We start from the raw sequence: 15,340 nt of genomic DNA on the forward strand, positions 1-15,340 counted from the left end.
GATGACGTCATCCCACGCGCTACGTGCACTGCTACGTTACGCGGGACCATGGGAGACGGCTTGGGGGAGGCCTTTATCCAGCAGTGGATTGATCATGGCTGATGACGATTAACACGTGCGTCATGAGCACTGCGCTACGAACCCAGCGAACTGAGTTCGCTAATGCCATTGGACCAGTGATGGGTGTCAGTCGGTGAAGAGAATCTCCACTTTCGGGCATCCCAATGTCACATCAGCATCATAGGCATCCCCATTATCACCGCGGTCATCGTTCATGATTGACACCGCTAAGCCTCACATACCGTGGATCTTCACACCAGAGCAACGGGGGTCATTGAGTTACATTTCTCTCAGTAATCAAAGGTGGGGTGGAGGCCGCACACGATGTCCGCTCACATCGCAGTACGGACGACGCAAGCTGCAACGGGGAGTTGATCCCAGTGCCATGTCCCTCTTCGTCAACTTCGAGCCCCTACATCTAAATTACTACGGATGTAGGAATGCTCCCGCGTACAATTACATCACCACCATCGGCATCAATTATCATACAAAAAAACATCGACAATTAAAACTGTAGGCATCAAATATAATCGACGTCATCGCAGTCATCGCTGTCGGTTCGCTCGAGATTCAGACAACGGCAGCCCCAACAGACGAGCGCCGCTGCAGATGCCGTATTCACATCGCTCCCACATCGAAGTACTCACACTCACGCTGCCGTGCGATCGGAGGATGTGGCCACATCGCTCGCACGTTCCGTCGATTCACGCCACTAGATTCGCTTCTCGCCAATTGAAATTGCGCCTTGACATCGCTGCAAAGCAAACAGATGCCCACCGCTGGAGACTCTCTAAATCCTCAGCAGCGCCGATCGCAGAGCCCTGATGTAAATTTAAATAACAAAAATATCCCTAGAAACGTCTAACGCAACAGCGACAGTGGAGCGTTGCAGCGCGTGTTGTGTTCTTGTGGTGTGTGTTGTGTTGTGTTCTTGTGTTGTGTTCTTGTGTTGTGTGTTGTGTTCTTGTGTTGTGTTCTTGTGGTGTGTGTTGTGTTGTGGTTCGTTCTTTTGTTGTGTTGTCTTCTTGTGTTGTTGTTGTGTTCATGTGCGAAACGGCGCTCTTGCACGAGGGGAGACAGGGAGGTCGCGAATGAGACGGCGCGCCTTGAGGACTTTGCGGCCGCGGCTTCTCAAGGAGCCGCGGCAACGGCCGCTGTGTGCAGGGTACTAACTCGGGGCAGAGTTCGCGTGCTGGTGCCACTGCAGATTGCATTCTCACCGATCTTAGACGAAAGTCCACGTGGTGGCAGATGTCAGAGTCACCACGGGCGACTCCACAGAGCCGCACCACCGTAGGAGTCACTGCTCCTGTGTGTCTGTGTGTGCGCATGGAGGGGAGGGGAAGGGGGGAGGGCATGCCCCCTTCTTCCCCTTCAACACCCCCTAAACAGTAATTAATATTTTATTTAAGAGATATATTTTGAAAAGGCACGTCATACCCAGCTTTAAACTCCCGATCTGAGCATTTGTGTTGATTAGGTGCTGTGAGGGTGTTTTCGAGTTTCTCATGGACATATCAACCTCTGTGATTTTCAATATTTTGATCCCACTGTGCTTTCAATCGCTGCCCTAGATGTGCAGCGCAACACCAACGCGTGTTGCAGTCGTGCCTCTCGGGACAGACACCTCCCGCTAGTATCTGACGAACCTGCAGCACGTGACCCTCTGCTAGGCTCGTATTTATCTTGGGACGCGACTTTGTATTCCGCTCTTGAATTAAATTATTTCTTGCATTGGTCGTTAGAGTGGCCATGCCATCGGTAGAAGCAGCGATGGGTTATGTTTTGCTGTCCCATTCACGTTAATGCGGTTGTGCGTTTCTCAAATCTAGGTCTGTAAAATGTCTTCGAATGTTATTGTGATGAAACGGGATGTCCATGTGTGACTCCCCTTAAATATACACTAATTCAACACATTCGTTAATAACACGGTGTGGCTTTAAAAGAAACCCGGGCAAAAACCCTTCATAGCGCATTGAGCACCATGTAGAAAGGAGCATTACAAATGTAATGTATTATCGTACTGTAGCCATGTCCTTTGAAGAAGCACATGGCCTTCTAATAAGTGTTTCGTTATTTCCTTTATGCGGTCTCAGTGCAGCTGTTCTACTTTTGTAATTGGGTTTTATTCAAAATATGCGGTTTTTTTATTTCACGTTGGCCTTGGACCGTGAGCGCTGGCTGTGGCACAATCCCGGCTGGCCACACTGGTGGACTGAGGACTTGGTGTGGAGCGAGCGATTTATGTAGGACTGGACTTAATGGGAAGGCGTCGTATCGACACGCCCAAAAAATACGTTTCTAATCATCCAGATATTGTCCCCGCTATGACTCGTGGGTCGGGACACTGGCAAAAACAGCGGGATACAAAGCTGAAGATGGCGCAAAGACACGCGGGAGGGGATGAAGGTTTGGAGCATTGCACTGAGAGGCAGGAAGAGGAACGCATTTATCAGGAAGCATAGACGATGATGAAAAACAAGAATAGGCTTGAACCTTTCTGTCCATGAAACAGGAGGTGGCAAGATTTTCACACACCGAATAGAAACCTACCGCAAGACGTCAAGTCTGCATTACCCACGCGTGCTTGTGGTGAAACATGCAAATGAACAAGCTCCGATCATATACGGGCATTGTCTTTGAAACCGATTGTCCGACACCAGAGACAGCCTCCTCGATGGCCTTGTCTCACCAGTGTTTGACCAGAGAACGCCAACAGGCGCACAGCAGCAACGCTCCCATAGATACAAGCGTGCAATAGTGGGAGGCGTGATATCATAGACGGTGTGGAGAACTCTGGGCGGGATGGCACGCTGGCGGTCGTTGCTCGATACGAATGTTGTTCACGAATGTGGATCGTTGTTTCTTGAGCATATGCAAGGGTGCAGCCCTGCATGTGCACGCTGACACCGCTGTTTGCTGAAGGGCCTCCACTCGAGGGCCATTGGGACGACTCTTCCCACGTTTGTCCAGACGGGGTGAGACGAGTTCGGAGTGGCCACACTTCACCCCGCCACACACGACCTGCAGCCCGACTCGGGTCGCGTGCAGGAGCGAAATGTGTGCCGCCGCTTCGTGACCCTGATGGCAAGAGTTTGGGGGAATGATTCATCTAACAGTGGATCGACCATGGCATACGCTGCTGTTGCTGATGGTGATGCTGGAAAACAGCACAGTGGGTGGCTATGGATTGTTGGGTGGACGGGGGGGGGGGGGGGGGGGGCGGGGGGGGGCGGAGGGGGGTTATAATTTACGAAACTTGCCCAGATGTTTTCCAAGTCGTCTGCGGGTCCCGTGGAGTCGGGCGAGCTAAACATCGCGCCGCGGCAGGAGCAGCAGCGTCGCGCCACGCCATTAAGTATGCAGTTGCAAATCAGCTGCAATATTTACTGCAAATAAGATTACCGGGGGCCCTGACCCACCCAGGAACGAGTGCCATGAATCTGGCCTTACTTAGCCGCGACCGTAAAACCGTGCCAGCCGTGATGCAGCTAATTTGGTGCAGTAAACAAGTGGTGTCCACTCGGTTTGTAAATCTTTTGGACGGCGTGGTCGACCCCCAGCGCTGACCCTCTCACACTCCAGGGCTCGCTGCCGAGGCGCCGTTTGTTGATTAAATTAGATGGAGATGCAGTGGGGGTCAGGGGGGGGAGGTGCCCTTCTGGAGCGTGGTGGTGAATGTGCTCAGATGTTTTGCGAATGCTTCCGCCGCGTCCACTCTCAACTCTGTCATCTGCGTGCCCCCTCTCTCTCAGGGCGCTACCTTGTTAGCCCGAATGATGAACGGCCGCGATTGGAACTGAGGCTTCGTGGGAACTCGTCGAAGATGAGGAGGAGGGGAACACGCAGGGCGACAAATTTAATCCGCGAGAATATTTGATTCAGTTAACATTAGGAGACAAACTCCAGGCCATGCTGCGTTGTGAATACGCAAAACGAACGTGTCTAGTTGTTGTTGTTGTTATTATTGTTGTCATCGCAGAGAAATAAACTCAACATGTTGCACTCTGAGCAACGTGCTCGTGTTACAGATTACCTACGCAGATTTAACAACACAAAAATATGCAACTCTACGGTATACAGTACATTAATTATTAATCAGCACGCGACCTGCGTTTAATAAAGGGGCATTCCTTGCCGCTCACCTGCGCTGCGTCTTGCTCTAAGCGGCGTGCGTCTTGCTCTAAGCGGCGTGCGTATTGCTCTAAGCGACGTGCGTCTTGCTCTAAGCGGCGTGCGTCTTGCTCTAAGCGGCGTGCGTGCTGCTCTAAGCGGCGTGCGTCTTGCTCTAAGCGGCGCTGCGTCTTGCTCTAAGCGGCGTGCGTCTTGCTCTAAGCGGCGCTGCGTCTTGCTCTAAGCGGCGTGCGTCTTGCTCTAAGCGGCGTGCGTCTTGCTCTAAGCGGCGTGCGTCTTGCTCTAAGCGGCGTGCGTCTTGCTCTAAGCGGCGTGCGTGTTGCTCTAAGCGGCGTGCGTGCTGCTCTAAGCGGCACTGCGTCTTGCTCTAAGCGGCGTGCGTCTTGCTCTAAGCGGCGTGCGTCTTGCTGTAAGCGGCGTGCGTCTTGCTCTAAGCGGCGTGCGTGCTGCTCTAAGCGGCGTGCGTCTTGCTCTAAGCGGCGTGCGTGCCGCGGCCACCCCGATTGCCTCGCTCGTGCGGGTGGCCACGCATCGCTCCGTGGAGATCCCCGCACGAGGCCGTGAGCTGTGCCCGTCCCTGCTTAGCTCAATGGGCCTCACCGACGGAAGCAATACACCGTCTGGGTCTTAGCCTGCGAGTCTCTACGTAACGCTGTCGATGTCTGTGTTATTCCATGCGTATTTGTGTTGCTATATGCGTCTCTTTCTAGCTCTGTGCATCTCTGTGTAACTCTATGAATCTACGTGCAACCATATGTAACTATATGTAACTGTACCGCTCTCTATGTAACTCGATGCAACTGCAATGTGCCGTCGTGACTGCCGCCACTACGCAAAAGGTCTTGGGCTGTGTCCCTCCTCGTAAGAGAGCCGCTTTAGCTGAACATTGGGGCCTCGCCAGCCGAGACGATCCGACCTGAGCGAGTCGCGCGCACGCCGCTGGGGATGGATCGTGGCCTGGCGCTCGTGGTGGCGTCACTGCGTCTCGACCACCCCGCGCGCACGAAGCCTCCGCGCCACGACCCCTACACACGACGGCGCAACCAGTCGCGATTGAGCACGGACTCCCGCCACGATCTGCTTTAGTTGTTTTTAGTTCTTTGCACAGGCTCGCTATTTCTCTTTACACTTTCAATTAAGCGTAATTGCGTCAGCTGTTCTGTGCGTTCGTTCGTAACGGGGTGGGGTGGGGGGGGGGGGGGCACGTTGACTCTCGTAACGATGATCCCACACGGACCAAAAACCCTTCCCCGTCAGGTTTTGTCGCAGTTAGAGACGGCATCTATTGGAAGACGGGTGACTGTGGTGGAAGGGTTGCCCCCAAAAACCTTGAGATAAACACGTGCACTCAAAAGGACAAACGCATGTTTGGAAAGCGTCAAAGATTCCATGCATATGCACGATATCCCCCCTTTCCTTGTTTAAATGCTATTTGCCCTCTTTGTCCTCGTTTTGACCCCAGGAGCGAACCCAAAGAAAAATGCCGATGATTTAGCAGCTATTGATGGTGACGAAGATGAAGGTATTTTTTGGTGCTATGAGAGCATGATGCATGAAAACACAAGAGAGAGAAAAACAGAAAACAAATAAATATTTTTAAACATATGTTTTGCTCTAAATCTTCTTTTTTAAAAAACTAAATTCATGGTGTACTCTTTTCGTGCGCCAATCATTGCCCACAAACTTTCGAGCGTCCCATGTCAGCAAAGTGGCCGACGAGAAAAACCGGCGCAAATTCAACAAATCGTCAGTTTAAGACAAAATTACCAACATCTTTCCCTTTTCCGATCTTTTTTTTATATAAAGGGATACTGTATAACAATACAAATTTCACGATGTATATTAACAAACTATTTGGAATCTTTTCAATATATTATCAGATGAGCATCAAATGCACGCTTCTTGACGAATCTAGTGCACATTTGCAATATTAATTTTATACCTATACAGTATCTCTTGTGACTGTACTCGAGTGGCCTGGCATCGCTGCTATTGTTTGCATGCGATTAAACAATATCACCCCCCACCCGCCCGCCCCATCCGATCCCATGCAACTGAAAACAAAAACCTCATCGTTTGTTCCCTTAGCTCATTTCCATGACTCCGTTAATTCGATGTGAAACCCCCGTGTGACCACGAGCGGCGGAACGCAAATCCGGCGTGCGGACCTCATGCGCTCGCGCGCGCGTGTGTGTGTGCGCGCGTGTGTGCGTGTGCGCGCGTGTGCGCGTGTGTGTGTGTGTGTGCGCGCGTGTGTGCGTGTGCGCGCGTGTGCGCGCGTGTGCGCGCGTGTGTGCGTGTGCGCGCGTGTGCGTGCGCGTGTGTGCGCGCGTGTGTGCGTGCGCTAGTGCGCGTGTGTGTGTGTGCACCTGGCGTTTCAACGTGGGTCGTGTGTATTGTGGTCCGCGCGCGCCTCTCCGTACCCGTGCGAATTCTTCGCGTGTCCGGTGCGAATCGGCGCACGAGAACGTGCCCTTGAGCGATGCCTGAGTGCGCGCGTGCCGCCGTGTTCGATGGTCGTTTTCGTGGCGTGCTTTTTTGTTCGTTTGTTTTCCGCGCCGTTCGAGATGATCGCCTTGCTGCATTTTTGCTTCCTCCCTGCCCCCCGCCCCCCGCTTCGCCCGCGACAGACATCCGCAACTCGGGGCCCAAAGCGGTGCTGGTCTACGTGCACGGCGGCTCCTACATGGAGGGCACAGGCAACTTGCTGGACGGCAGCGTGCTGGCCAGCTACGGGAACGTTATCGTCATCACCGTCAACTATCGCCTCGGCGTTCTAGGTCAGTGCCACGCGGTCGGCAGCCGGCAGCAAGCCTGGCGGCTGGGGTGGACTTCGCCTCGCGGGCACTCAGCCCCGCACTCCGCCGGCCCAGAGAATACAATCGCACGGCGCGGTGACGGATGCCGCGCCGCTCTTTCAAGGTGGAGCGATGCGGGGGTGGGGTGGGGATGCGCGTGTGCGTCACGTTGCGTGTGTTGACCCGTAACGCCTCGGTGTTCCCCATCATCTCCTGCCGGAGAGACTTCACCACTTCACGTGACCTCAAGGTGTACCTAGCCTGGCACAAGCGCCGCGCTGACATCAATGTCAATGAATGGTGAATGGGTGGCTGCCATCGTTGTTTGTGATGTGTGTGTGATGTGTGTGTGTTGGGAAAAGTGCTGTTCGCGAGCCCCCTTCCACACTCCTCCACCGCACCCCATAGCATCACACTCTTTGTGGTGTGGTAAAGTAGTGGCCAGCACGCAGCGCTGCGGACGCGATAACTCCGAGTTCAATTCCTGCTCACAGCCAAAATCAGCGGCGAATATCTGAACCCGGTGCCGAGCCTCCGTTTGGTCGACTGAAGTCTTAAGCGGGTAGGTATCTGGTTTCACAAATGTCGTCACTGGGGAAACAAAGGTTGTCTCTGTGGATACTGGCCACATCACCCCGCTGTGCGCCGTGTCAGCCTGCATAGGCGCTCGTTAGCCGCATCCGCCCCAACCAACGTTGTCGCAGGCCACACGCAGAGAGATCGCTGCGCTTGAGACGGCAGCTTGGAGGCTTGGTCCCAAACACCGCGCGCCATGACAAGGCGTCGTCGGCAGCGACGCACCGCGTGGCGAGCTGCCAACTCCGAAACATTCCCAGGGCGGGCTGCGCGGGGCAATGTTCGATGAGTGGCGTTGTAAAGCGACTGCAGAGGACCTCGCAGTGAATTGCAGAGCACGGACGTCAACATTGACAGCATTACGCACACGCGGGCACTTCTGTTTCGAGTGCCCTATTGCGAAGGATGCACAAAAGGTCGTCTCTATTTACAGCAAACCACTCGTAACGTCATGTTGAAGCAGACAAAAAAAAAACACGCGTGCGTCAATCACAGAGCTGAAACCGTGGTGTCGTGGTTGGTTGCTGGTCGACAATAACTACATCTCTCCCGATATCGGTGATGCGAGTGAATCTACCAGAGGTCACCTCTGCCTTTGGTGATGCCGTGAATACTCAGGGACCCATTATGCAGTTGTTAGTACCTTTAGCCTCCGGCTGGTTTCATTATCTTTAGTGGTTGTACTGAAGCAATACCTTTGTAGGCCGGGAGGGTCCCGACGGTTTCAGAAAGGCTGTCCACGTGTTCTGAAGCATTTGCATAAAGTTGGGATTTTGTCCCAGTTTGTCCCAACATTTTCTGGCCTCATACGGGAAAAAGGCGAAGCAGTCTGAGCAGCGGGTGGGGCTACCATTCTTCGTGTGTGGGGCTCCCTGGGCAGTGGGTGGAGCTACCTGGACAGTGGGTGGAGCTAGCTAGGCAGTGGGTGGAGCTACCTGGACAGTGGGTGGAGCTAGCTTGGCAGTGGGTGGAGCTATCTAGGCAGTGGGTGGAGCTACCTGGACAGTGGGTGGGGCTATCTGGGCAGTGGGTGGAGCTATCTGGGCAGTGGGTGGAGCTATCTAGGCAGTGGGTGGACCTAGCTTGGCAGTGGGTGGAGCTACCTGCGTAGTAGGTGGAGCTACCTGGGCAGTGGGTGGGGCTATCTGGGCAGTGGGTGGAGCTACCTGAATAATGGGTTGGGCTTATGAGCAGTGGGTGGGGCCAGTGTAGGAACGAGCCAGTAAGGAGGCTGCTCACCTGTGAGGCCACTCACACCTCAGTACCTGTGATGCCACTCACACCTCAGTACCTGTGATGCCACTCACACCTCAGTACCTGTGATGCCACTCACACCTCAGTACCTGTGATGCCACTCACACCTCAGTACCTGTGATGCCACTCACACCTCAGTACCTGTGATGCCACTCACACCTCAGTACCTGTGATGCCACTCACACCTCAGTACCTGTGATGCCACTCACATCTCAGTACACAAAGTGTATTTAGTGAAATATCTCCGATGCGTCTTTTTGCCGCGCATTTTTCGGCACGACCTTCAGTGCATGAAGAGGCTCCCAGCACGTGGAGTGAAACGTCGGACATCATGCCGAAGAACACGCCAACTACACATTGCAGAGTTGTACTCATTCATTCCTATTTATTGCAGCAGCTCCCCGTTTCTGCATGCGCTACTTGACAACATGAGGCTGGGAGGCACCGTGGGCTGATGAACTACGATATATACAGACAGATATTTTCATGTATATATTTGCGTACACAATATATTTCATTCTGGGCCGAATGAAATTCCATTTCTTTTATTGTATAAAGATGAAAAAAGCATCGCTACGCTTGCTGAAGTATCTAGATAGACACCATAAATACTCTTGACCCAAACGTGCACTAAATCAGAAGAACAGCACGCAGAATAAACCAACACAACAATTTATACAAAGCCATCACTCCCTTGGTGTGCCACGTGTGACCCACTTCCTCGGTGAGTCACGACACCAAAACTCCCAGCGCTGACAGATTACCACCGCGTCCACCCCCTTGCTGCCTGCCTCCGTCTGCTTCTACTTATTATTCTGCGTACGGCTGTTGTTGATGTAGAAAAACAGCGATAACTTTACATCGAGGTGGTTGACGGGGCAGATGATTGCGGAGTCAGGAGTAGTGGAGTGGTGCGCCGTCGCCGCTGTGATGATGCCTCCTCCGTGTTTGTGAATCGGGCATCGAGTCCACGTGGTTCGGTCCCCGTGGTTCTCTTCTGGGTGGTGACCACAGTCGCACATGTCCAGAGTTTTGAATTTTCCATCGGTGCATCGGCATCTGCTGCTACTGCTGTCATGGTTGGTGCAGTCGATGCGGTTCGGGGGTTGACGTCCATGAGCTTCGGGGTAGAGATTGACGCCAGAGGATCACCTGCGTCACCGGGTCCCTCACGAGGAGGAGTTTGTTGTTTGTGGCTCCTTGTGCACTCCATTCGGTTTGCCAAGCGTCGTCATCATCATCGGGGTTGAGGTTGCATTGACAAAGGGCCAAGCACGTGCGTCCACGACGACTTCGTGCGGCATCGAGCGGTGGCGGTGAGGGACATTGTTGAGATCTCCTCGCCACGTTGTTGTTGTCGTCGTCGTTGTCGCACGAGAGCGGAGGAGCTCGCGTGCAAAGCCCTTGCTAGGGTATGGCGAATTGGGGGCGACCGCCCCGGGCCCAGCGTTCTTGCGGGGCCCCGCGCTTCGAAATCACGCTGTCAGATGGAATAGTTGAGGTTTAGTTTGAACTTGAGCTGCCCCTCCCACCGTGTTGGGATAGCCCTGGTCACGTGGCGCGTCTCGGCGACTCACTTGGCGCGGGCCGTGGGCGGAGCCGGAGGGGCTCGCCGCGGTGACGTCACCGTGCACGCTGCCTGCTCTCCTTCACTGGAGACGTCCACTGGACCCATCTGGTGTTTACGACTGCAGCCCCCGCCACGATAAATCACCGAGGCCCTCCGAGGTTTCGAAGGGTGAAGTCCATTCAGCGTTTCTCTCTCTTCTCCCTTCGCCCAGCCACACACCCGCCTAACCACCAGGCCAGGCAGCCACCAATACCCACCCACCTACCCACTCACCCATAGCCACCAATACCCACCCACCTACCCACCCACCCATAGCCACCAATACCCACCCACCTACCCACCCACCCATAGCCACCAATACCCACCCACCTACCCCTCCACCTACCCATTCTCCAATAGCCACCAATACCCACCCACCCACTCACTCACCCATAGCCACCAACACCCGCCAATAGTGACGCAACCACCAACGACAACACGGCACAGCTGCCTCTCGACTCATTCAGCCTTATCAGACACTAAGCCGTGAGATATTGTACTCGGCATCAGTGCATCAGCCCCGAGTTAAAGGAGATGAATGTTTCTCCCTTCGTCTGCGATCCCTTGTCATATCTGATTGTTCTCTAAGGCTCCGCACGGTCACAGAAGATGTCGCTTGACAGACGAGCGCTAATTCACGATAACGCTCTAAACACTCGGCTCAATCTGAGCGGCGCGCACTACTTCAAGGAGTTTTATTAAATTTCAACCTTTGTTCTTCCCGTAAGAGCGGGAAAAAAATAACGTGTCACGGTTGTCTATTGAACTACACATTCCGTTGATCTTTTTTGTTGTTGTTTAAATATTGCCCCCAAACGAATTGTGCATCGGCCGTTTACCCGCGATCACCCGAGAAGTAATTTCGTTCTGAAGTGAGCAGAGCAGCAGGCACGCTGGGCGACACGGCACATCACTGCGGTGGTTACTGTCGTGAGTTTTTTGTGTCTACTCATCTGCGGATATCCGCGTGTCTGTAGAGAGTTGTATTTGTCGACGACGGAGCCCACTGGCATGCCCCACCGCCCGTGTTCGCGTTCACGCGGCGAGGTGCGGAGCGCTCCGAGGTGGGGGGGGGGGCGCCGCTAGCATGTTTTCGATGAACGTGTTTGCTAATTATATTTATTTAATAACCCAATGAGCTTTTAGATTTTCGGCAGAGTAATTATTCTTAAATTCGCCACGGCGAGATCTCTTTCCGTATTTAGGCCGGTGAATAATTACGTGGAGAGAACGTTTTCGTTTACAACTGCTTGTTGTTCTATCTCGTTTGTTGTTCTCCCCCCGCACCTCCGACTATCACGGTTGGCTACGTACGGTGCGAAAGAAGTTCAACATACGTACTACATACATGGCCACTATTCCCACGCCTGAGACAAAGGCGTCCAACGGGGAGAAGGAGCGACGGAATCGGCTAAACGCGCTCACGCTCGGTAGATGACCACATCTGGGATGGTGAGAAGGGTGGCATGCATCCCTCCCTTCCATCACGCGTCTCAGTTTGATCCACGTTGTTATTGTCAATGACCGACATTTAGAAGCTTCATGTCACAGCAACAACCCCTCGGTTTTCTGTGGCTTAGGCAAGGGGTGGACAACCCTCGGCTCCGGAGCCGCGTGCGGCTCTTTAAGGACCGCTCCGTGAGACGTCATTCATTGAGGACCACCGCCGTCTCCAATTCGCCACGCAGTCCATTGCAGCTCTTGAAATGTTGAGTTATTTTTACGAATTACAACAAAAACATGTCTCTTCTTGTTCTTATCGTTGTCGACACCTGGCGTATTAGGCAGAGCTGGGTCGCTCTCCAGCACGCCGGTGGTGCTGACGCAGTGGCAAAGTACAGTAACACCGTGCTCTTTGGTTCTTCGGTAAAGTCACGTGGGTATAAAATAAAATAAATCACGACGTTTCGGGCGCAACACAAGCGCCTGTCATCAGTTTCGGACGCTTGTGTTGCGCCCGAAACGTCGTGATTTATTTGATTTTCTACCCACGTGACTTTACCGAAAGAACCAAAGAGTATGGATTCGTGCAGTCACGAAAGCTCCAAATACAGTCACACCATCGCGTTTGGTCACGTCACAACTTTACTCATGTGGCTGTGTCGAGTGGAGGAGGTAATACGACACACGTTGGCATATCACTCACACAGCGAACTGACCCACAAAACAATGATGGATCTTACCATCGGCCAGTAACAGTCGTGCTGCCCACGCCGCACATTCTCACACACCGGCTCGATAGGCGATGCCAATACGTGCACGTCTCACACCGGCGAGGAGTGACATCAAAGTCCATCGCGGCGTTGGGAATCGCCGACGCGACGTGAACGACTGCGGGCCGCTCGCAGTATCGGGGTACAAGGTCACCGCTGCTGGGCGTGCATCGATTCAAAGATTCGCATCGATCCTCGCGCTGACAATACTCGCATCGAACTGCGCCTCTCCCCATCCTCAATCTCTATCAAGGGGTAAGGGCGCAGCCCTGCTATGGCTCGCTCACCCCACTGCCGGCGGAAGGGGCCTCCTCTAGAGGCAGCTCCATGGAGCCCATTTAGAGGGAATGTTGGCCTACTCTTCCACAATGTCCATATCAAGGAAGGTGAAAGCGAAGGGATGAGGGGATTTAAGTCTGAAAGATGGACAAACAGGGCACGGCTCAGAATAAGAATATTTATTTAGACTTGAGAAATCCGATGAGCTATAAAGCTCTTTTTCACAGATGTCCAGTAGAGACAGAACGTTACAACAACAACATAGGAAAGGTAAACAGATCACTTTAATAAACATACAAATAAAACAAAACTTTGTTTTGTTTATCTTACCAGCTAAACCCCAATTAGCGACGAGCTTCCTTTTCAGAAGTCACTTATCACGTGGAAATGTAAGACGAGCAGCAGGGAGCCAGACGGATGAGGAGGGCGGGGGGAGACTTGGAGGAGGGAGAGTTGGAGGAGGGGCGAGCAGCAGCAGTGAGCTGCACGGAGGAGTCTGTTTCCACAGGGGGCGGTGGGGAGGGGTCTAGAGTGGGGGTGGTCACACATACGTCACGTGATTTGCAGGAGACATCAGCTGATTGAGATACAGAGATTATCAGTTCTCAAACCATTTACAAAAACATGGTGTCAATTGGCATCCTGGACACCTCTGCACGGCACAATCCAACAACACACACGCAGTCTGGCGTTACAGGGCGTGCGGATCCCGCAGGAGAAACGCAATAGGAGTCGTCATAATAATACTTTGAAATGCTGATCCGCGAATCTCGCCGATTCCTCAACTCGGCCGGCGCCCACTCGTGGCCGCCACTCGCCGTGCCCCTCAATTCATCATCTTCCCGTTTCATCTTGGAACACTGCGCATGGACCCCCTTGGCTCCGTAACCCATGCCCGCCCAACCACCACCACCACCACTTCCCCCACTACACTGCTTCAAATGCTGCTGACCGGCAGGAGAGGCGGATAAATGCAGAGACGAGAGGGAGCCCCCCCTCTCTCTCTCTCTCTCGTTTGTTCCTTAATAATAATAATGTGAGCACAGCTACAGAGCATGTCCATGACTCCCATGGCTCACAGTATATATATAGCACATCATATGTATTATATATATACGTGCGCGTGTCGAGTCTAATCCCAAAGGCTGCCACTGGCTGAGATCGGTTCTGCGCACTCCTCCAACACCCGGCTTGCCCATCTCGACGCCAGTCCGTGGGGGGCTCATCAGAGCGGCCGCTACCCCCCCACCCTCCTTCTCTCCCGTGAGCCGACGCAGGGAGTTTGTTTTGAGAACTGACCACGATCATGACAGCCGTAAACAATTCCGGCCGCACTTCGATTTTTTTTTTTAGCTGCGGCGAATGCACGGCTCATCATTACCGGCCAGATCAACGTGATCTACGATGCACCCTGGGCAAAGGTAGTCTTTTGCAACAAAAGGAAAACAGTGTTCTCCTACATATCCATACAGACTGTCGGGGAAAGTGCCATTAGTTAGTGCCTATTAGGGATTAGGAGTTTCATTTATTGGGCACGTAACTACCCCCAGCATCCTAAACCACTTACATCACATTTTATCTCAATCATTTAAATGCGCAGCTGCAGTTTGTCTTTTTAGTTTTTAGCCGAGGGGACCCCCTGATGGCAGCTGTCCCTGTGAGTCACACAAGGTGAGCGCAGCGCCAGCTTGCAAGCAGTGGGCTTTAGTGTCTCTGTTGGGACGCGATCGCTAATGGTTATTCCAATTAACTCATTTGCCAGTTTTTTTCTAAAAAATTTGGCAAATTCAGGCTGTGATGCCCAAGGGCCACCAAATGCAGGCCAACTCGGCACGCGAGAGGAGCGGAGTGGCCGGCGCTGCCCCCGCGCTGCTTCTGCCTGAGTCTCCCCGGCGCCTGGGTTCACACACCGCGCCAGGCTGAGCAGGGCGGTGGCCAGAGCGACTTTCTCGAGGTGTGGACATTTTCAGACCGATGTCTCACAATGGCAACACGCAAAGACCCTGAGTCATCACACGTATATAAATAGAGCGACGGAATAATAACAGCAGCAGCATTGCACGACAACAAAGCAGATGATTATTAGTGTTTTCACTGAATTACGAGACCACAATTCGCTCTTTAATTTATTTTTTTTAACCTCCAAACGCGGCGGCCACGCGGCTGCTCACCGTGCGACATCACGATTTATCTCCCGCGCTGTAATAACGCCGGGGGTATTTACATTTTTTTATTATTAGCGCCAGACAGTAAATAAAATGAACACTTATACGGCTTTTCAGTAGTGCTTCAAATTTGCTGCTTGGAATATTGCGCAGTGTTCGGCGTTATTGATCACGCCGCGCGTTATGTAACTTTTCTTTCGGCCCTCTCCACGCGGCCGTTTATTTCAGAAGTGCCTCCCTAACGCACATTCC

General features: G+C 53.0%; 1 protein-coding gene across 1 annotated transcript in view; it reads left to right on the forward strand.

Moving 5' to 3' along the window:
* LOC133357255 (neuroligin-3-like) overlaps positions 1–15,340 on the forward strand; it is a 238,432-nt gene that overhangs the window by 50,289 nt on the left and 172,803 nt on the right. The window contains 2 exon segments of the mRNA XM_061575106.1: positions 5,657–5,716; positions 6,825–6,974. Coding sequence (XP_061431090.1) covers positions 5,657–5,716; positions 6,825–6,974 — 210 coding nt within the window.

Source organism: Lethenteron reissneri, chromosome 57 (genome assembly GCF_015708825.2).
Source record: "Lethenteron reissneri isolate LAM-NWPU_2019-01 chromosome 57, ASM1570882v1, whole genome shotgun sequence".
Taxonomy (NCBI): domain Eukaryota; kingdom Metazoa; phylum Chordata; class Hyperoartia; order Petromyzontiformes; family Petromyzontidae; genus Lethenteron; species Lethenteron reissneri.